General features: G+C 39.1%; 1 protein-coding gene across 7 annotated transcripts in view; it reads left to right on the top strand.

Annotated features, from left to right (window-relative positions):
• myo16 (myosin XVI) overlaps positions 1–22500 on the top strand; it is a 136539-nt gene that overhangs the window by 18628 nt on the left and 95411 nt on the right. For 3 of the 7 annotated variants that reach the window (XR_004104241.2, XM_031295224.2, XM_031295215.2), the window contains exons 1-2: positions 444–901; positions 5228–5497. Coding sequence is in view for 6 of the 7 variants with exons in the window: in XM_031295224.2 (XP_031151084.1) it covers positions 874–901; positions 5228–5497 (298 nt within the window). In the remaining variant the exon portion in view is untranslated. Of the gene's footprint in view, positions 1–442; positions 902–5227; positions 5498–22500 lie in introns of those variants that run through there. The other 4 variants (XM_031295252.2, XM_031295242.2, XM_031295233.2 and 1 more) reach the window with 2 other exon arrangements.

Here is a 22500-nt window from a genome sequence, read left to right as displayed (position 1 = left end):
GTATTCATATATGCAAATCAGCCTTAAAGCACAAAGTCAGAGAGGGTTTGCCCTAGTGACACTGCAAGCACATACAAACGCATGATAGAGTGTGTGTTAATGTACTGGTCTCAAGCCCTACCATTCTAGTAAACTGTACTTATCAGTAGTTAGTTTGTGGCCAGTTTAAGACCGTTGATGAGCACTTAACATGTCACCGCACCAAAAGCCGCACTGCAGCAGCTTTCTCTCTCTCTCTCTCTCTCTCTCTCCCTCCCTCCTTAGCTGTACTTCTATCCAATCTAACACTCCCTCTCTCTCCCTGTCTCTTGCCATCTTTGTGTGGTGGTGGTGGTGGTGGTGGGGGGGGGGAAGTGTAAGGAGGTGAAGAGCATTGCGTCATTGGGGGTGTGTTGAGCAGGAGGTGGGCTGAGCCGGCAGTCAGTGACGCGAGTGGACCACGTGCGCCTGTCATGGATGGGAAGACGTTTTGCAGCGGTTATCCGGCTTTAGGCGAGGAGAGCTAGAAACAGCCGCAGCTCCCCTTGCCGACGGGCTGATCGAAGGAGTGAATGTCTGTGTGAGTGAGTGTGTGTGTGTGTCTGTGAGTCTGGGTCTGTGCGCATGTAGATGGTGCATGGGCTGCAACCAGAGCTGCTGCTGTTGCTGCTGGTGAATAATGCAGACAATGGAACTGAGTTTGGATAGCATGCAGGGAGCCAGATTAATAATGCATCCTGCTGGGTTATGAGCTCTGCATTAGTTAGTTTTTGCTGGAACCTGTAGCTGGCTACTGTCTGCCTGCCTTTTTGAATTACTGACTCCCTGCACACCTTTCTGCCTGCCTGCAAGCCTCTTTACCTGACTGGCGGACTGTCTGACTTTAGTCAGAAAATGTCTCACTACCATTTCATCAAATGCTGTAAGTAGCCATTCACCAGCTCTTTCTGTGCATGCAAGTGTGTGTGTGTGTGTTTGCAAATGCACTTGTCCGTGCCCCAGCCATGGGTGTATGCCTGTTGTGTCAGCACTTACTATATATGCAGGGTGTCAAATACTGTATGAGTTTACATGCTTAAGAATTCTGGTCACCAGCTGCCAACACAGCAGCACAATCTAAACTTTGTGTGTGTGTGTGTGTGTGTGTGTGTGTGTGTGTGTGTGTGTGTGTGTGTGTGTGTGTGTGTGTGTGTGTGTGTGTGTGTGTGTGCAGTGTGCTGCAGAGAATTGCTGCAGATGTGTGAAGTTGACCGGTGAATGCGGCAGGTACTGGCAGAGGGAAAGAAAGATGAAATAGAGCCACAAAGATGCAGATCCCATGAGCGTCTGGCATATTTATAACACAGTGACAGACTGATGGAGAGAAAAAGTCATTTCAGAGAGAAGGACAGATGGAGAGAAACTGAGGGTGATTTGGAGGAGCATTGCAGATAGTGGAGGGAATGGCAGGATTGGGAAATGAAAAAGAATGTGAGGATGGAATGAGTGACATATGAAGAATGTGGCCAAGTGGTGCGAGGAATGATAAGCAGACTTGGGGAGGAATGGGGGAGAGTGATACTGATATTTGAGAGGTGCTAGCAAGGTAGGAAGGAAAGACAGAATAAAAGTTAAAACAGTGAATTTTATCATAGAGGTGATGCATGCTGCCTAAAGTCTGTCCTTGACTCTGAGAACGCTACCTGTCTAACCCCAAATCACTACCCACTACATACAGTACATCTATCTACTGTATATCTTGCACATTTATGGGGTTTGCAGCATGTGTGTGTGTTTGTGCACATGTTGTGCTCTATTTTCTAATTTACAAGCTCCTGCAGTGCAGTCAGTGTTATTAGCTGGAGCCTGAATGAGATGTTCCACATTCAATCAATAACTGATAGGCTGGAGATGGGATGGCAGCAGAAAAAAGCATCTGCTTTCTATCCCTCTCTCTCTTTCTGTCCGTCCACTTATTCCATCTCTCTCAGATTCATTCAGCACTGTTTCCCATTAGGCCCAGCTCCTCTGTCCTTTCCCCCTCTCATTCACATTTCATGTGTCTGTTTTGAGCTATTCATCACACAGTAGCAAACGCCAGTGTTTCGGAGCACACATTGTCATAATTTTTGCAAACGTTGAGATTAAGTAGGAATGACGTGTGTTTTTATCAGCCATGTTGATGCAAATTCACATACTGTTTTCATTTGAAAAACTTTGCTGTCAGTGCTGGCCATATATGATGTTTTCATCTAAAAGCGGAAGACAAAGATATTCTCCTGCGAATGTTCTGATACACCAACCAATGATTGTATATTATTAACAACACATTCAGCCACATTACATGTACATGCAGCAACACACAGCATGTTATGACAAGTCATGAGGGACCGATTTTGTAGTCACAACATATCACAACATTTAGTGCCACGTGTGAACTGTTATCTGAACTGTATATCCATCTACTACTGTGTATACCTTAATGTCGTGTGAGTGAGTCATGTCAGTATCAATACGCCATGTTATGTGACGTCTGTCATGTGCGCTGAGTTTACGGGTTGATGTGACTGTAGCCTTGAATGCCTGTATAGTAGATGATATATGAGGTTGACAGAGAGTGTGAAGGATATGGCCTAACCAAGGAAGAGATGACAGTCACAAAGTCAAGGCAGTGATGGAGACAGGCGGTTCACCATATCCACATTTTGTGTGGTAAAACGGCTAGTGTGTTTTATGAGCTCTGCTACTTACTGTCACTCAAACTACTACCTAAGTGTTGAAAAGAAGAAGAACGAAAACAATCAAATCTGTAGCCTCCGTGATTTTTCTTGGTGTGGCAAATCTCTCTCTCTCTCTTTAGTCAAAGGAATGAAGCAATATGTGAGAATTTCTCATCCCTGTGCTGGGAGCCCTGCCAGTGCCACTTTTTCGCTTCAATGAGGGTTTTGTCTAGATGTGAAATAAGTAGTTGATTACTCAATTATAGAAAACTATAAATACAATCACCAACTATTTTGATAATCAGTTAATCGTATAAGTAATTTTACAAGCAGGTTCCAGATTCTCATTTTCATCAACTTCATTTCTTTGTCTTATGTAAAAGTAAACAGAATATTTTGGGGTATAAGACTGTTAGTCAGTTAAAATGAGCAATATGACGATGTTAGGCTTTATGAACTTTTGATGAGAATTTTTCATGATTTTCTTTCTTTTATGGACTGACTGATGAATTGATTAATCAAGAAAATAATTGTCTGATTAATTGATAATGAAAATAATCTTTAGTTGCAGCCTTAGCTCTTTACGTTTTACCCTTTTCCACTCACCTGAGCTCTCTGGCCATTAGACTGACACACTGGCCTAAGCTAGTTGTCTGGGATGTGCATATATGTGTACATACATATAGTCTAATGCTCCAGGAGAGGTGAGTTCTGCTCTTGATGCTCTGTATTTTTAGCCCTGCAGTAAGTTATGTGTCAGCATACAACAGATCAAAGCAACTTGTATCAGTGCACCCACTCTTGTGTCTACTATGGACACAGACTGTACGCACCACAACTACTACTGCAAGTCACATATCAAAATGGACTGAGTAGAAGAGAAGGTGAGGGGGAGATATATGTGAGAGTAGAAGAAAAAAGGAGGCAATAACATGGGACTATGAAAGCTGGACTGTGTAGAGATGGAGTGGCATGATATTGGAAAAGGCAGTAGGTTGAATGTTTTTTTGTGTTTGTATGTTTGTGTCTGCTCAATGTGCAGCCAAGTTCCTAAAATAAAATATAGTTGAAGCAGACACCTGGCATGAACAGTATAATAATGACCCCCACCCCCCCTGTCTTGAACCTGAACACAAAACAACCTTTTTTACATGTCTAACCAGAGCAGATGGCACTGGTGTACTGTATTGTGCAGGATGTGTGTATGTGTGGCAAAGCGGGGTGGAGGGGGCAGGTGTTTGAATAAATGTGTAGATGTGAGAGATGCAGCAGCTCCATTTGTCTGCCTGGATGGCTTTGTCTCTACCAGATAAAAATCTAGTCCAAACACACTTCAGCCCCTACAGAGGAGAAACGGCAGTTTGTTGTATAAAGTAGACACAAAGTAAAGTAGCAACAGCCCTCCAACGGCACATGCCACCCTGTGGATTTGCAAAGAGATGAAGACCGATGGTAGTAGTGAGAAAGAGACAGGCAGTTTTGTGGGAAACATGGGGACAGCATGAAGTACTTCAAAGGTGTCCCACTAACATTACTTTGCACTTGACAAACAGAGTGATGTGTGCTCCCACAACCCAACAGAGAAAGAGAGAGTTGAAATAGAGACACGAGAACCACTGGAGATCAATTGAGAGACAAAGATGCTCCAAGGGGTGGGGGGTGGGGGGGATACTTAAAAGAAAATGGGCCCAAAAGAACCAGAGCAACGAAGTTGAGTTTGATAAAAGAAGGAATGAAATATAGAGACAGCATGGGCCAAAGAGGGATGAGTGGGTGAGTCAGAAAGAAAAGTACACTATTCCTGCAAAGACATCCACCTCTTTATGTTTTACTTGTCTTCTGGAGTGGCTGTAAACTAAATTTGTAAAATGACCAAGGCCAGATTGTTGCACATACCTTCACCTTTACTTACCTTATGTAAATCTTCTTTTTTTGATATTTTGAGCACACTCAGTGAATTACCTAAGCACACTCAGTGAATGTCATTCTGAGCCCACCTACTGCACAAACACTGTACACCCAAATCATCCAAGCAGCCCATAATAGGTTTAGCAGCTGCCTGGGATGAGATCTGTTTGGCTAAGTTCCACTGAGAAGAAGAGAGATTAAGCAGAGTCAGGAGAATCAGTGGGACAGGACAGACCACACACAAAATGCTGTGATGCTTCTCTCAACTCACCCCACGGCTCAACAGAAACAGCAAATATCCTTTACAGTAAATATGCTAAATAGCGGCCCACACACAACTGCAGACACAGACATGCAAAGCATACATGCATGCACACAAAACAATAACACAGTTCTGCCTGGAGATGAAACTGACAGCATGTTTTATCACTTTGATACTTATTTGCTCAGTAAGTAAGAGTAAATACTATGTACTATGTTTTCACTGATTCACCAGATTGTCATTCTTACTCTTTGGATGGACCGCTCGCCACCAGATCTTGAGTGAAAACAAATAATGCATGCATAAATAACTTTTGCATTTAGTTTTCTGACACTAAATATCATTAGCGTTGTCTTGCTCTTTCTCTTTGTCTCACTAGGTTGTTTCCAGCTATGTAATGTCTTTCGTCAGAACATGGAGATAGACCAGTGTCTGCTGGAGTCTCTCCCCATTGGCCAGCGCCAGCGGCTGGTCAGGAGGATGCGCTGTGACCAAATAAGGGCGTACTACGAGAGGGAAAAGAGTCTTCAGCGCCAGCAAGGTGGAATCAAGGTTCGAGCGCCGCCCACCCACCGCAAGAAGCACCGTGTCCGCTTCAGCCTCGCCGATATAATACAGGATGCCATCATTCGCCATGACGACAAAGAAGGTGTGTATGCAGGTGCACGTATGAGGGTGTATGTCTGTTCATGGTTGAGTGAAAAGGTTGTAGTGTGTGTGTGTGTGTGTGTGTGTGGATGTGTACACAGTAAATATTTGAGGGTGAGACCTGGATACTAGACACACACACACACACACACACACACACACACACACACACACACGGCCAAAACAGTTCTTATGACATCCAGGTGACACAAACCACTCGACTGAGAACAGAGTGAAGCTTTATCCTGATACAAACTGCTCTCAAGGAGAAAAATACCTTAACACAGATGATAATGTCATCGCTTTAGAGCAAAACAGTCATTGTGTAGATTGGCTTTTTGTTGGACTCTAGGTAAAAAAAACCACTCACTTTTGTTTTGTCACTTGCACTGTTCAGTGGCAGTGACACGTTTTTTTAAATCCTCTTTAAAGATAAACAAATTCCAAAAGTAATGAGAACTTATGACACAGCCTTTTGGTTGGTTGCTGGATGTGGCTGGTGTGTGGTTTTTGTGTGTTTTTGACAATTGTAACACAAACACAAAGTAATGCATCAAAACAAATATTAGCATGATAAAATATTAGCCAAGGGACAATGAATACTGGGCATTGTTTCAACCATTCAGCCATTGTGTTTCACACAAATGGGAGCTTGCTTATTCAGGGTGTAGTTTGTACTTGAATGATTTTTGTTGTCTATAAATGCATATGACATTGAATATAATGATAGTCCAAATACATACACTGGATCATTTATCCACTGTCAATTTGGCAAAAGGACAATGAGAGCTTTTCTCAGGTACACAGTAAATCATATCTCCTCTCGGGCTTCGGCTCTAAGCAGGACTGCAGCCTGCTTTTCTAAAGACACACTGTACTCTGTTTTTGTGAAATCAGTCAATGAACTCATACGATTCAAGAGGTTCTCACACTATACTCTAAAGCACATTGATTTTTTTTTGTCCGACCTCACCGTCTTTCTTTTTGGATATGCCAGTCATTTGCCAGTCGTTTACCCAGCTGTCCGGGTGTATCTGTGTCAGTCCTACCAGCAGTCTTTGCAGGTCACTGTGTTAATCTCTGCTCTCTGGCTGCCAATAAGGTTCAGCTGGGGTCTTTGGGACCAGCTGGTGTGCCATTGCAACAGCCAGACTGAAACCAAGGTCCCTTGGCTTGGCATTAATCAGATCTGCTACCCCTCTGCCTCATGCCTACCCCAGACAGGGGCCATTGCACTGAACTGGTACCAGGCTAAACGGTTGCATTGCTATGGCAAGGCCTTCTGACAGCAGTACCTGAAAGAGTGACAGACTCACTTCTAACAGACTCCTTGAGTCAAGGGACTGACTGCTTGAAAGCTTTATGATCCATTCATTTTACCCTGTGTTGGCCTGTTTTGTTCTTCTGTCTGTATTGTAGGGGTGGGGGATAAAATCGATACAGCATAGTATCGCGATATTTTTCGTGGCAATACTGTATCGCTACACGGACGCCAAGTATCTTTTTTATTGATCTAAACAATCAGCTGCTGTGACAAAGGTACCTTTTTGTCAGATGACAAAAATGCTTGTGCATAAAATTTAAGTGAGACCAACAAACAGAGAAATGTATCTCTTTAGATAAAACAGATATTGACAAAGTTTTCCTTTTGGGGAAATAATTTGAAGTTGGCAAAAAGGAAATAAATTGCAATATATCACAGAATATTGCAATATTTTTAAAATCATAATTATATCTTATTGTGACCTATCGTATCGGGGCCTCTGGGGATTCCCAACCCTACTGTATTGCACTGTCTATATATTCGTGAGACCTAGAGGATCTGTCCAAACCACTTTGAGGTAACACTTGGTTGGGGGTGATCAACACTTGCTACAACGGTTCTTGAGCATTCCTCACGGGTGTTGGTGACCTGAGTGATAACAGTTTTTCTCACAGTTGCTGTGCACGTCTCAGCATCATGTCCCCCAGATAGTGATGATTAATGGAAAAATTGATAGACGAAAGTCGTTTTGGCGACTCATTGTTTTTAAGAACTTGTGAGTGTGCAAGAGAGAAAGAGAAAGGTTAGCCAAACAAGGCCCAGAAAAAAGAAAACAAAGAAACAATGGCTGAGAGGGAAATAGACTGAGGGGGATTGAGTGAACTTCCTTGTTATGTCCTAATTAAAGCCTGTTTTTTTTCACGAGCTGACTTTAGATTCATAGAAACTCAGTCTGCTGACAAGGCAGCCAGATAGTCAGAGATATCACACACACACACAGTCACACAAGGATTTATTTTCTTATCAGTTGTTTTGTACAGGGAACAAGATGAAGGGGAATGATATAAAGAGAAGCAGGGTGGAGAACAAAGGAAAGGTTAAAACATGGGGTGGGGGATGAAAAATTGGAAAGCCAAAGAAATTGAAAAGCAGCCGAAAAGAAACCGGTTAGGGAGGATATTGTCGGGTTAAGGTTAAAAAATTACCAGGAACACACAGCTTATAGGGGTATACTATATCTCCTCCCCATTCTGCATTTCTATCTGTCACATGCAAACATCTGGCTCACTTGCGTTTTGACATTTGGTGAAATTGCTTCTCCCAAACCAATGTCTTAACTTCATCAAAGCAAGGCACATGTGGAACTGCAGCAGCTGTTGCCTTGTAGCCATGAAACTGACAATCTATTTTTATTTCTTCCGTCTTCCCCTTTCAACAGAATAATGATATTAAATATGACATTTTGGTGTCTGTGGTTCTAACTGAGATGATGATTCCTGCCAAAAAAAAAAAAAAACACTGATAAATGTTCAGAGTTGATTGTAAATTATTTATATAACGCTAGTCTAGAGTCTAAAGCGGACTGTGACATCACATTATCTCTGGAAAGTACTTGTATGCCACTTGTATAACCCATCTTGTAACAACTTTACAGGTTAAACACCAACAGCATGTGTCAATCGCATTTAACCCTCATCTAGTATGCCATATCACTAGCTTAGATTTGCATCCTAGTTACCCCTAATGCATTTATTACATTTTAGATGTATAACATCTGTTAAATCGTCAGACACTGCTGTACTTGTTTGGTTTCAGTGTTATAATGGTTTATTGCTGTGTAGTCATGTATGTGTGTGCATGTGCATATGTGGTTAGTGGGTTTCTTTAAGCCACAATTGCGATTTGACTCTTGAGCATCCGTCAGACCTACCATTATTGATCAGCGTGTATAGATCCATCCTGCGGGCACAGCACAGGGACTCACAGACTCCAATCGGTTCTCTGTAGTGAGGAAGTGAAGCAAGCAGAAGTAATAATTTATAGGTAATAGCTTTTAGTTTTGCGTGGTGTTTTGGAGCACTGCTTTAGACACAATTCATAAAACTGAATCATAACATTGCTCAAATAAGAACACCATGTGCACCATAGTGTTCCAGTGCAGCAAAGATTCTTAACAAAAAGAGTAACTCAAAAGACTTCTACGACAAGGTGGCATTGGTGCTCATAGTTCTCCTTAGTCCACAGTATTGAAGCAAGATTATTTTAAATGGTCATAGATAGATTATATGTTGTGTGTCTTTCAAAGGAGGTTATATTCTCTAGACATGTTCTCTTGTAATTATAATGGGTGTGCTGGACGGCACCACAACTGAAGTTGAAAATCAATGTTCCATCCAGAGTGGCTGTGATATTTGCACTGTGATGGGATACTCCAGACATTTAGCTAGTCTTTTATTTATCAGTCAGCTTGCCATAAGCACCGCACATCGATCCAACAATCACAAACACCGCCAGCGACTTCATATACATATATGTAAAATTTCCCCAGATGACAAAATACAAAGCAAACAGGGAGGAGGAAAGATGGAGAAATAGGTGAATATGGATGTTAGAGGAATTTGAGATTGCTCTGCAATAGAGCATGCTGGGATTAAAGGCACGTCAAACCTTTCCTGTTTTTTGACAGAACGGGGCCTAGGCCCACAGAGGTGGTAGAGAAAAATGTCATGATGTTTTTTACTGGAATCCAATTTAAAACCTTAACACTCAGTCTGATACAGTAGGGATCCCTTTAATGCCAACTGCATCATCAGGCAGCATATTGAAACGTTTCACTGGCAGTGGTGTTTGTCTGAGCTTCTAATATTAAACCATTGGTTCACTTGATGACTCATCACAGTGTACCTTTTAATATGAGAAGGAGCAAAATATGTAAGAGAGCGTGGAAAATAACATAACTCATTTTCTCACAGAGGTCTACACTGCTTAGTTTGAAGTTAAAAAAATAATTTAGATATGTTCCTTTTTATGTTTGCATATTTCAACTAAAACCCAGAGGGAAGAGAAGTGTGTAAAGACACTTATTTCCCAGATATGGTCAGCACAGAAAATGGATTAAAACACATTCACAGTGTTTCCCTCTACTGTGTCTACACAAACAAGCAATGGCATTTTCCTAGTCTGTATGCTGGAGAAAGAGCAATTCCAGCAATGAGATATCCACCAGGTTACACAATGATTGATAGCCTGAAAGGAACACTACAGCTACAGTACCACAATATAATGTATCATGAGTACAAATGGTTTTATTTATCATAAATGTTTTTTCACACCTTGGTGTGTTTGCTGTAAATGTATGGCAATGTTGCAGGGACTGAAAATTTATAAAATCATATAATTTCTCCACAAGTGGGCAGGACACGCCTGTTCCATCTTACAGAACTCATCGTCTGATAATCTACATTTAGAGTTAGGCATTATTGGAAAACTGTACAAGTGCCTTTTTTCATCAGGATTGAAAACATGGGAAAATGTCAAAGCTCATTTCAGAAACATGGGGCAGTGAGGTGAGATGGTGCCTCTTGAGACTATGACTGTGTGATAAGGACCAAAGAGACAAGAGTATTTATAAGGGTGATGGATTTGAACAGAATCTCATATGGGGCTGCCAAGGAATGATGCTGTACATGGGGAGAATATGTCTCGTCGCTAGATGAAGAAAATTGGCAATACTGCTCTAAGTAGCATATTATGGAGGATACATTACAGGGATTTTATTAAATTCATTCATTCGAGCCAGATAATCAAAAAGAGAGGCTGAAAAGTACATGTAATCTTGTATTGTATCATTCAGCATCATTTCTACTTCAACAAGTTTGACAACGAATCATTTTGTTATCACTTACATGGCTTGCTATGGGGGTTTGTTTAGTATTTCTTAACATAGGAGGAAAGTATATCTTAATGCCCCTTATCCCAAAAGAGGAAAGTGCGAATGATTTTTTTAACTGTCAAGTGTACTGTAATTTAATGTGTAGGCAAGAGATCCTGAAGAGCTGTACTCAGGTGTTACACAAACACAAAGACACACTGTAAAAAAAAAAAAACGGTAAAAAGTCTGGCAGCAAAGTTGCCAAACACTTACCGTCAAATTACAGTAAAAAACCTTACATTATTTTACAGAAAAATTCTTTTTTTAAATACAGAAATTTCCTATAAATATTTTCTGTATTTTTACAGTCTAACTATTGTAGAATTAAAACAAATTCTTGTTATAAAACATTTCTAGAATGTTAAACAACTGTATAAATCTTTAACAAAACTAAGAAATATTGCAGAAATACCTTAAAATTACATAATTTAAATGAAAACTGCTGTTTTCATACGGTTTTCTTTGGTAAATTCACAAGATTATTCAATCCATCCACAAGAACTCCCTGTTAAAGTACAGATTCCTGGATGTAAAACACATAAAAATTATGTAAAATGACTTTCAAATACCCTCCTTTAGGCGTTTATTTTATGATTATCCAATCTATTTACGGTAAATTCCTGTTTAATACTGTTTTTTTACTGTACAAAAAAGAGAAGATAATGGGATAATACCTTCCAGAAACATTGTAATAATAGTCATTACTTTATATAAACAATATTTGAGTATTTACAAGCAACTCTCCAATATATCTACATACTTTTACCATTAATGTATGTTGTTTACTTTAAATAAACGTTCATTTATAGTTATAAAAGGCAACTCTCCAATATATTTACATACCTTTACCATTAATATACAAGGTTTACTTTATATATACAAGCAAATATCCAATATATACACATAGTTTTACCATTATTGTATGGGTGTTCACTTTATATAAACATTATTTGCCCGTAATAACGAGCAACTATCCAATATATCTACAGACTGTACCTCATTATTGTATGGGGGCTTACTTTATATAAACTGTTCTTTATAGTAATTACAAACAACTATCCAATATATATATATATATATATATATATATATATATATATATATATATATATATATATATATATATATATATATATATATATATATATATATATATATATATATACTTTTACCATTATTGTACAGGGTTTACTTTATATAAACATAGTTTTATAGTAATTTAGAAGCAACTCTCCAATATATCTACATACCTTTACTATTAATATATGAGGTTACTTTATATAAACATTGTTTTATAGTAACTTAAAAGCAACTATCTGGTATATCTACAGACTTTTCCTCATTGAAGTAGGGGGTTTACTTTATATAAACATTATTTGACAGTAATAACAAGCAACTCTCCATTATATGTACATACATGTTTATTTTATATAAACTTCATTTGACAGTAATAACAAGCAACACCAATATATCTACAGACTTTTCTTATAAGTGCATGGGATTTACTTCATAAACATTATTTGACAGTAATTACTATTACTAACCAATATATGTTCACAACTTCCTCATTAGTAAATGGGGTTTGAATGTACAAAAACCAAAAGGGCTATGTAAAAGTGCAATTGCATCAACTACTTTTACGCAATAAATATATAATTTTTTCTGCTGACATTTTACAGCATTGTCCAATCCATTCACTGAAGATCCCTATTTGAGATGTATGAGATTTTAAGATGTATCATAACCAGAAAGTATTATAGAATGACCATTTACTGCATGCTTTACAAAGAAATGCACTATTTAAACAGTGCTATCCTTAAAGTTCACATATGAATAAACTTATGGGAGCAAAAACTGTCTGGTACATTGAATTATAGCAAAAGGGGAACTATGGGCAATTTGGGAATTCATACATGTGTGTTAAAAATGTCAGTGAACATGAACAACAATCTCCAAAATCTAAAAACTCAAATTTGTGATGTCATCTGATATAATGTCTGGAGCTTTTCCAAAAACAATGAATTGAGAAATATTTGAAAGATGACACTGAGATCACCCAGGGGGATGTTCAGAGGTAACGGGTAGAGTTTCTGTTTCAGAAATAAAATGCTAACATAGAATAAACCTCATTTGGTTTTTTTTTATTCTACAAAATTAGTTTCACATTCATTGTCTATGAAGCAGCTTAGTAACCTGATGACATCATAGTTTGAGTCTTACATTTCTGGTTTGTGGCTTCGCCAGAGAGTAGCTCTTAATCAAAAATATCAGAGGTGAGATTAAAGACCATTGCACACCAGGGACGATTATTTTGCATGTCAATATATTTTTTCGAACTGTTGTTTTTGTCACAAGTAGTGTTTACTTATGAGGATCACCAAACAACAACACGGAGGCTGCTGTCCCAACTACAGACTGTACGTCAGCAAACTTTATTACTCCTTTCAACCTTTACAATGGCAGCGTATGCCAGAAACATTCTTTCCGTTTTTACCTTTCACAATAAGCCCGAGACATATGCTACACTGTTTTGCAGAGGGAATTCAATTGAGTATTAACTGTATACTCAATTAGAGTTAGAGGAAACTCAATAAATAGCTTACAGTAGCTTAGTGTTACAGCTTTTCCTGGGACGTATCCGAAGCTAGCCCCCGTCCCTCCACTCAGCAGCCTGGAAACCAGACAGGACACCTTTTGGTGCTTTTGAGGAGCTGCTGCATTTATTTGTTGTCAAACTGCAGAATCTAGCTGCTGTACAATCACTTCATATCTTCACCACTAAACGTTAACTCTCCTCTGCTCCGACTGCTCTCTCTTTCTCGTCCGCTCACACCACATCTTCCGTCACTTTCTCGCTCTCTTCAGCATCTGTCCTACTGACATTGTAGATGAGCTGGCGTGTATATCCAAACATTTTATTGAAAACTGTCACAAATTTGCATCGCTGCTGGTGTGAATAGTTTTGATGTGAAATATTCACAGGCGATTATTTTGCATATTGGCGTCGCTTATTCGTCACGCCCCCAGTGTGTAACGGTCTTAAGTCACACATGTGCAAGTCACAAATCTTAACCTTCACCGTCTTGAACAAGTCCCAAGTCACTGTGTTTAGACTCAAGTAAGGCTGTATCAACAAAAAGGGGTGTAACAATGTTACAAATCCGGTTCGTTTTATTTACAAGCACAGACCAGGTAAAGCAACCGTTAACAATGCAGGGGCCCATTTCAGGAAGGAGGTTTAACAAACTCTGAGTGTAACCCTGATATCTGAGTTGATTTACCCTGAGTTTTCAGTTTCAGGCAGCATGAATGGAGCCATGATACTACGATTCACCATGGTAACAACCACAAACAAACTGGTGGGCAGAAATACTGCACATACAGCAAGTTTGAACATGTATTTAGTTAAAAAAGCAACACAGCGGCTGCTTTAAAAGAGAATTTGCGTGGGAGAAAATTGCTGCTAGAGTAAATGCGTTAGTTCCAATATAGTGTATATCATATTTAATCATAAGTATAATATTACTGGTGAAATGTATTGAACCTATAATCTATAAAAGTCCTAGGCCTACTAATCCCATTCTGAGGCTGCAGCACCATCATCAACAGAACTATAATTCATAATCTTATATTTCAAAGGGTTTACATCATTCACCTGCAATACTGTGGAACTCTTTTTTAATGGCTCTTACTGGTTTGTGTCCAGGGAACACTACACAAACGTTTAAAAAACGTTTCAGAGTGAGTCACACTCTTCTGACGGCGCTTTGCTACAGTAGCTTTACCAATATGCTCCGCATCACCAATGTTGTAAAGAAAACTGTTGTTTGCAAAAAAATGTAATGTGACACAAATAATCTGCTGGGATGTAGAGCATGTCCACGATGGGTGACGTTAGTGATATGAGGATGATAAGGTTATGTAAGCTACATAACTGATAGACTGGGAAGAAAAAAACGGTACCGCTCAAATAGGTATTTATCTGGAAATTAAAATGCGTCGGGGCCTCAATATCATCTCCTGACGTATGTTTAACTCCCTGCAAAGTAATACAGCTTCTACATCACCGGGATCGCTGACAAAAGGACATTGCATGTTTTGAGAAAAAAAAAATGTTTTATAATCTGCCTAACATGGTTAATAAACCAACCCTGTTTTTTTATTCATGCCGATAACAAACTGCGCTAAAATGCGCCTGACACAGACTGCAATTATGAATGATGAAATGAAAGAGAGCTGTGTCAGAGGGAGGAGACTGAAAGAAGAAAACCTGTTCCCGACTAGGTTAGGTTCACAGAGTCCGAGGTTAGGTTACCTCTCTTTCTGAAACGGAAAACCCAGAATTACCCTCATCTCAGGGTTAACAAACTCAGAGTTTTCACTAAACCTGCTTTCTGAAATGGACCTGTCATTCGGTACCTCCATTAGCTGTATGTGGGTTTGTGAACTCCTTTGCTGCCTCCTTCTTAGCCTCTGCTGGGCTCCCTCTTGCTCTGGGCTATCCTTTTCTCAGCCATCTGATGCACGAGTCTTCAACTTCACCCAGGCTATTCAGACCGTAAAGCAGGTTCTCAGGCTGGCTGTGGGAGAGCTGTCTGGTCTGTTGATCCTTGTCAAACTGAACACAGAATGAGAGCCATAACATGGGTGAGAAAGATGTGGTAAGGTACAGATGATAACGTGTGATACTGTAGGGTGAACATCTATTTACTTTAGCTTTCTTTATCTTCTTGATCTTCTTATCTTGGTATTCTTTCTTCCATCTTGCCTAAACAAGGATTAAAGAATTAGGGTGAGATTTGAACATTACTGTAACAGTAGTATACATAGATTTATTTGTGGAGGCTTGCCAGCATTAAAAGCAACTTAAAATACATATTTAATTACAGACTGAGTGCAATTGTCTGGAGGAAGAAACACTTATAAATAGAGCAGGTAGCCTATATCTTATTTCTGAATTTGTTCAATTCCCTGTCCATTTATTTTTATGTGGAAAGCAGGAATGGAAATATATACAGTGGACACACTGAATCATGAGTGAAAATAACGATCACAAAGCAGATGCTCCGTTTAATGTCAAGTTGTAACTTGTTGTTACAACGTGTGGTTCACTGTTCATAAAGTAGAACCAAACTAAAGTTAGTCAGTTGAGATAGCTTATGTAAACTTGAGGCATAACCTAGCTAGGTGGTAACGTTAAACGGCGGGTTACCGGTTAGTTAACAGTAATGTTAACTACTAGCGTTAGGAGCAACGGAGCGTTATAACGTTTCTTTAATTACTAGTATTAGCTAGTACCCAGCAAATCAAGCTGACCTGCTAAACTGTCTAACTGTCTAGTTAACTGTTATATATTTAGCTAGCTAGCTAGCTAGCTAGCTAAAATTACGATTGGTGCATGGTTCACATTCAAGGCTAATGTCGGTACACGCATAGATATATATAAAGGCTAGATGTCTCGTCCGCGCTGCTGGCCAATGGAGGTCGACGTCCGCACCTGGCGGCCATCTTGCCACAGTCAGCTCGCTCACTCGTAACATTGTGTTTTAATGGTGCATGTACTTATAACCATATAACCATAACTTGCTCAATTTTCTACCGATTTTCAAATGGTTTGGTTTGTTATAAACGTCAGAGATGTAGTTATGACACTGCATACTTATGAATAATTATAACCATGGATTTCCATATGAAAATAATATTAAACAGAAAATATAGGTGTAATGAATATACACAAGAACAAGGTATTTATGTTAAATCAATATATAGGCTACTAAAACTATGTATATATATATAATATAATATAGTATAATATACTAATATATACTTTTATATGTATATTACTAATATATACTTTTATATGTATATTACTAATATAATAAAATAATTTGAATTATTACATGTTTATTTTAAACAAGTTTAAACTATTATAAAAGTGACATTTATTTGCAATAAAAAAATAGGTACAAGATTTCCCTTTACAAATATACATAAAGAAATGCTGCATGTTGAAATACCCACCCTGTAGAGAGAACTACACTACTGTGGAGGTATACACATGGAGGATAGAGATAAAAAATTCAAAAAATTCAATTCAATTCATTCATTCAATTTTATTTGTATAGCGCCAATTCATAAAAAAAGTTATCTCAGGACACTTTTCAAATAGAGCAGGTCTAGACCGAACTCCTTATAACATTATTTACAGAGACTCAACAGTACCACCATGAGCAAGACTTTGGAGACAAGGGCAAGGAAAAACTGCCTGTTAAGAGGCAGAAACCTAGGACAGACCATTCGGCTCTAGGTGGGCGGTTGTCTGACTCGACCAGTTGGGGTGAGAGAGAGAGACAGCGAGAGAGAGAGAGAGAGAGACAGACAGGTGCACAGCAACAACAGTATTGGCAATGGCAGTCAAGCAGGACCATGGCAGGAGGCTCCACTAGGATCCATGAGAACCTGCGAGACGCGAAAGCACAAGAACTCCGGGGAAGAAGTGAAGTTGGTAACATGCATTAATGGGACATGAATGAGTGCAGAAAGAGAGAGAGAGAGAGAGAGAGAGAGAGAGGAAGAGACAGTGCACCATGGGAAATCCCCCGATAGTCTAGGCCTATAGCAGCATAACTAAGGGATGGTTCAGGACTCACCTGATCCAGCCCTAACTATAAGCTTTATCAAAGAGGAACGTCTTAAGCCTACTCTCAAATGTGGAGAGGGTGTCTCCCTCCCAAACCACAACTGGAAGCTGGTTCCACAGGAGAGGAGCTTGGTAACTGAAGAGACTATAGGAACCACAAGTAGCCATGCATTCAGAGAACGTAGTGTTCTAAAGAGGTAATAGGGTACTATGAGCTCTTTAAGATATGAAGGGGCCTGACCATGAAGAGCGTTATAGGTGAGGAGGAGGATTTTATACAGACAGCAGCTCTGCTTGCTGGTCCCAACTCTGGGTTGGCTCTTTTGATTGAAAAGGTTGCCTACCCCTGGGTGTAGTTTCAATGTTCACACATGTTTATTCATTCAAGTGTATGAGTGACAGAGCAAGTGAGATAGCCAGTAGTTCTCAAACTTTTTACACAGAGTACCACCTCAAATAATATTGGGCTCTTAGACTACTAACACCATCATAGACCTTTCTGGGTACCACCAAGATAAAGGATTTAATATAATAAGCCATATGATGCTCTCATTTGTTTGATATTCCACATGCAAATACTCACAACATCAGGCTGAGGTGCATCCTGAGACAAGTCCGTTGGCAGGTTGTTTTCCGCTCTTCTAGAGGTGGTTGTGCTTCTTGTTGCTACCAGCTAAAATAAACGTAAGTAAAGAAGTTTTTGAGTGTGTTGTGCTGTAATAAACAACACATTATATAACTTGCAATAACAAAAACTAAAGTGACATTTAATCACATATTGATATATCAATCTTATACACCTTGAATTATTGTTGGTCAATGATACACATACACTTTGAAGATGAGCTGGAAAGTTGTAAATGGTTGGCACAACACCATCTTTAAGCCGGACATTCTGCCCCGTTCTGTCAAAGTCCTCACTCCTGAAGTGCTCACTGCAGAGCAGTGTCCTGTCAGAGGCAACAAAACCGTCCCTTCTTAGAGCAAGTTCCCACTGCCTCCTCATCTTTCCGGTTTTGGGAAACCTTAAAAACGTGAGAAACGTACCAAGATATATAAATTGTCAACATTTCCAACCCTTTTTTCCTTCTTTCAACATTAACGATAAGGACAAAAATACACACCTAAATTATCATATGTTTGGGGTAATTGTATGTATGCATGTGTGTATGTATGCATCATGTATGCATGTATGTACTTTAGAATAAGACAACCACACTAAACTAGTTATAAAAAGGTGTCCAAAAGAAACATTCAGCGATTGTGTAAACAAACTTCTAAAAAGCCTTGGGTCAACAACAATCTTGTAATACTATTATGTCATAGCTATGCTAAACTGTAACGTTAGCTGCTACTAGGTCTCATTCAAAGCTTCTTGTTATTAGCCAGCTAGGCTAATAACTACAACCACACTCACAGCTTCTTGTTATTAGCCAGCTAATAACTACAACCACATCCACAAAGACTGTAATTTAGACAAAAGATTAGTCATCATAAAATCGTTATTGGTGTCAGTAAAACAGCTCGATTGTGGTCTCAGCCTTGATAACTTGCGCAAGTAGTAGTGATACACAACTATGCTGCACGATTAAGTCGTTTTTTCGAAAAGAAAAGCTGCAATTTCAACATGTTCAAGCATCCAGAATTATAGCCACGTTAATAAAGTTTGTAAGAAACCAAACCGTTTGTAAATCCGTCAAGATTTCAGCGAGATAAGAGTATTTGTGTTTGTGCAGATCACTCACCTTACATCAGGTACCACAAAGCCCGCAAGAAAGCTTGACTGTGACAAGATGGCTGCCGGTGATGACGTTAGAGACTCCACCGTAAGACATCTAGCCTTTATATATATCTATGGGTACACGATCCGTTCTGCACATGCGCAAAATGTTCGCGCATGCGCGGTTGTACGAGGATTTACGACACTGCACGATCTGTTCCACGCTTCCGGTCGACAGCCAAGCTAACGTTAGTTTAGCTAACAGCTAATTCGGCTAACTGCTAGCTGATTGTAGCGGTCTGCCGTTAGCCTCCACAGGCAAGCTAACGTTAGTTTAGCTAACAGCTAATTCGGCTAACTGCTAGCTGAGACAGCATGTAATAACTTTAAAAGACCCTCAAAATAAAACTTGAAAATAAACGTTGACATATATAACAAACACCTAACATATATAACAGCTGTTACGTCAGTTCTACTTTACTTGTGCTCATTTAAAATACAATCACTCAATACTTGTCTTTATTGTTATTACTGTGAAGTCTTAATTTAGCTGTAGCCTGCTTTTCCCATTACGTTTGAGTTAACGTTATTTTAGACTGAATCTAGCTGTCAGCTAGCGGTTAGCCGAATTAGCTGTTAGCTAAACTAACGTTAGCTTCCCGGTGGAGGCTAGCCATAGGCTAGCGTGGAACAGATCGTGCAGGTCGTATGGATACGTAAAACAGTATTATCTTGCTCATGTGCAGAACGGATCGTGCAGGCAGAACGGATCGTGTACCGACAGCTAACATTACATAAGGACGGTCTTAATGTAACGTTAGCTAACGCCAGACACACTTTGATAAGGCACATAAACGGCAAATGCTAACGTTATCCCTGCTGACATTTTAAAATTGTGAAACGTATGCAAGTGTTATCTTAACTCGTGTCCAGTTGATATCTCGTGAGGAAACTGCATGTACATAAAAAGAAAAGTATTACTTTACCTTAAGTGAAAGCTGAATGTGAATCATCGTGGAAAAGTCCTGAATCCTGCGTTACATTATTATCCACACTGTCTCTGCGTCGAGATGAGTTTGACGTTAGCACAGCCCCCCATGAAGTCAAACAATATCATTGGTCAAGATCGTCTCTGCCCGGCATGATTCATCCAATGATTGTGCAACATTCAATTATTTGAATCTGCGCGCACTTTCCTGAAGCACATAGCCTAGACTAAAGAGACCATTTCTGTTTACATTTCTGTTTTTTCAACCATTTTAAGGTCTTACATCGCTTCACGCCCTGATTATCAATGTTCACGTTGATGCTAGAAGCCTTGGTTGAACTGTTGAGCCCTAGCATCCCTTCCCAGTCTTTCACACATTGCATGTATTGCTAAATTGAAAAAAAATATATTGCACACCAATGTAAAGCTTTATTCATACTGTGTCCTCCCTGTCTTTATTCACCGTATATTACCTCAGCCCATGAAAAACTCTTTGTTCCCTTTGACCTGTAGAAAGTGGGGAGAGGCAAAATGATTTGAGGGAGCAGTAGACTGCACAATGACCTTGCATTTTGTTGAACACTGTGACTCACTTTGGGTCTTAATATTAAGAAAAATTGTTTTAACAACAATTTTAACTTCATAAGGAAAAGAACGTGTATGCTACATATTCTATTTGAAGTACACCAAATACATTAAAAAGAGGTCTGTCCCGCATGCATATTAGTTTCTGACTGTGGGGAATTGGGAAAAACAGTAAAAACGTCCCCAAATTTCTGAATTGCTTATTTTCATAACATTCACTGAGCCTTGCCTAAAACAGTTTGGAGTTTGTATTGGAAGACTCCACCGTTTTTAAAGTGGATTAACAGCCTTTTATGAAAAGCCTACTCCTTCAGTTTTGAAATGAAATCACAGATAATTTCTCAAATAAGCATAATGTTGCAGATGTCCATACTGTTTGTTGGTAGGCATGACTTTCATAGGAGGGGACACACTTTCCTATCAACGCAGGGTTGAATTAAACTGTATGAGGGTTGGAACTAGCGGAACAAGTTAGGTTAGGTGGTGTGCAAGTTAGGCAAGCAGGTACATACTGTATTTGAGGTACTGGTGTGCATTAATATTGATTTTCCACCCCTTATAAAAGTGTAGCATAGCTGTGGCACAGGCAATCCATTTAACTTATTAATGTTACACCTTAATGAAACACACATTGCCCAATATGTGCATCAATGCCTGTGTAACCATTGCAAGTCAATGGAAATTGTAGTGTAATTTCAGAGGCTGCCTGGCTCTCTGTGTACTGTATCGTCATCCTGTAGGCCTATAGGGTTGTGGGCCTATGTGATGTGAACTGTGGCTGCACGATTCTTTTGTCAACTAATTTGCCAGACCAAAACATGATTATATAGTGATGAGCATATCACAGACTTGGACTAAAATAGACATCATGTACATCCAAGGCCTGTAGTTTAGGTTGACTCTTGTCTCTTATGCATTCCCGTAACTGAAGCTATGGCTTTGTTTCCACAAATATTTAGGTGAAAGAATGTTTATTTTTACAAAGACAGATCTAAATACAGCATCTTTGTCACCAGTGGTGATTTGGTGCAGTAGTCCTATAGCTTTTTAAGCTTGTGTGCTGCCAAGTTGTTTTACTGCTTGCAAAATAGTAGTGTAGTTTCTAATATAATTACATTGATCCAACTATAATTGAGAACAATTGCTTGTGGGTTTTTGCTGTGGAGTTGTTGAGGCCATGCAGTGAGGGTTCATGTCAGCCTCATTCAATGCATTAAACAGGTATGGCTGGTCCTACCTGTCTCAGTACCTCTGTTAACCCCTCTTCAAATAACTGCAAAGCTAAATACAAGTCCTCCTCTATTGCTAGAATTTAGTAGACTTGCATTAAGAGACACTGGCCAGGATGAAGTTTGACAGCGATTAAAACACTAACACACAGTATGAGACCACATTGAATAAGCTAAAATGGACCCTACATTATACCAATATTTACCCTCTGAAGAGTCTCTGATGCATATATTGGATAGTTAATTGTAAATATTGTCAAATATTTTTACAAAGTAAACACACAGTACATTAATGGGATAAGTCTGTAGATATATTGAATAGTTGCTTTTAATCACTATAAAGTATTGTTTGTATGAAGTAAACCTGATATATTAATGATTAAAGTACAGTATATTAGATAGTTTCTTTTTAACACTATACAATATTGTTTATATAAAGTAAACCCTTATACATTTATGGGGAAAAGCCTGTAGACATAATGAAGAGTTGATTGTAACGTTTATATAAAGTAATGACTATAAAATAATGGTTCTGCAAGTTATTATCACATATTGTTTTTTGTACAGTAGAAAACCAGTATTAAACAGGAATTTACTGTAAATTGATTGGATAATCATGTAAAATAAATGCCTAAAGCTTTTAAGAT

Source organism: Sander lucioperca, chromosome 8 (assembly GCF_008315115.2).
Source record: "Sander lucioperca isolate FBNREF2018 chromosome 8, SLUC_FBN_1.2, whole genome shotgun sequence".
In the NCBI taxonomy this organism is placed as follows: Eukaryota; Metazoa; Chordata; class Actinopteri; order Perciformes; family Percidae; genus Sander; species Sander lucioperca.
The sequence above is the reverse complement of the archived record's forward strand: the minus strand, read 5'-3'. Positions and strand labels throughout refer to the sequence as shown.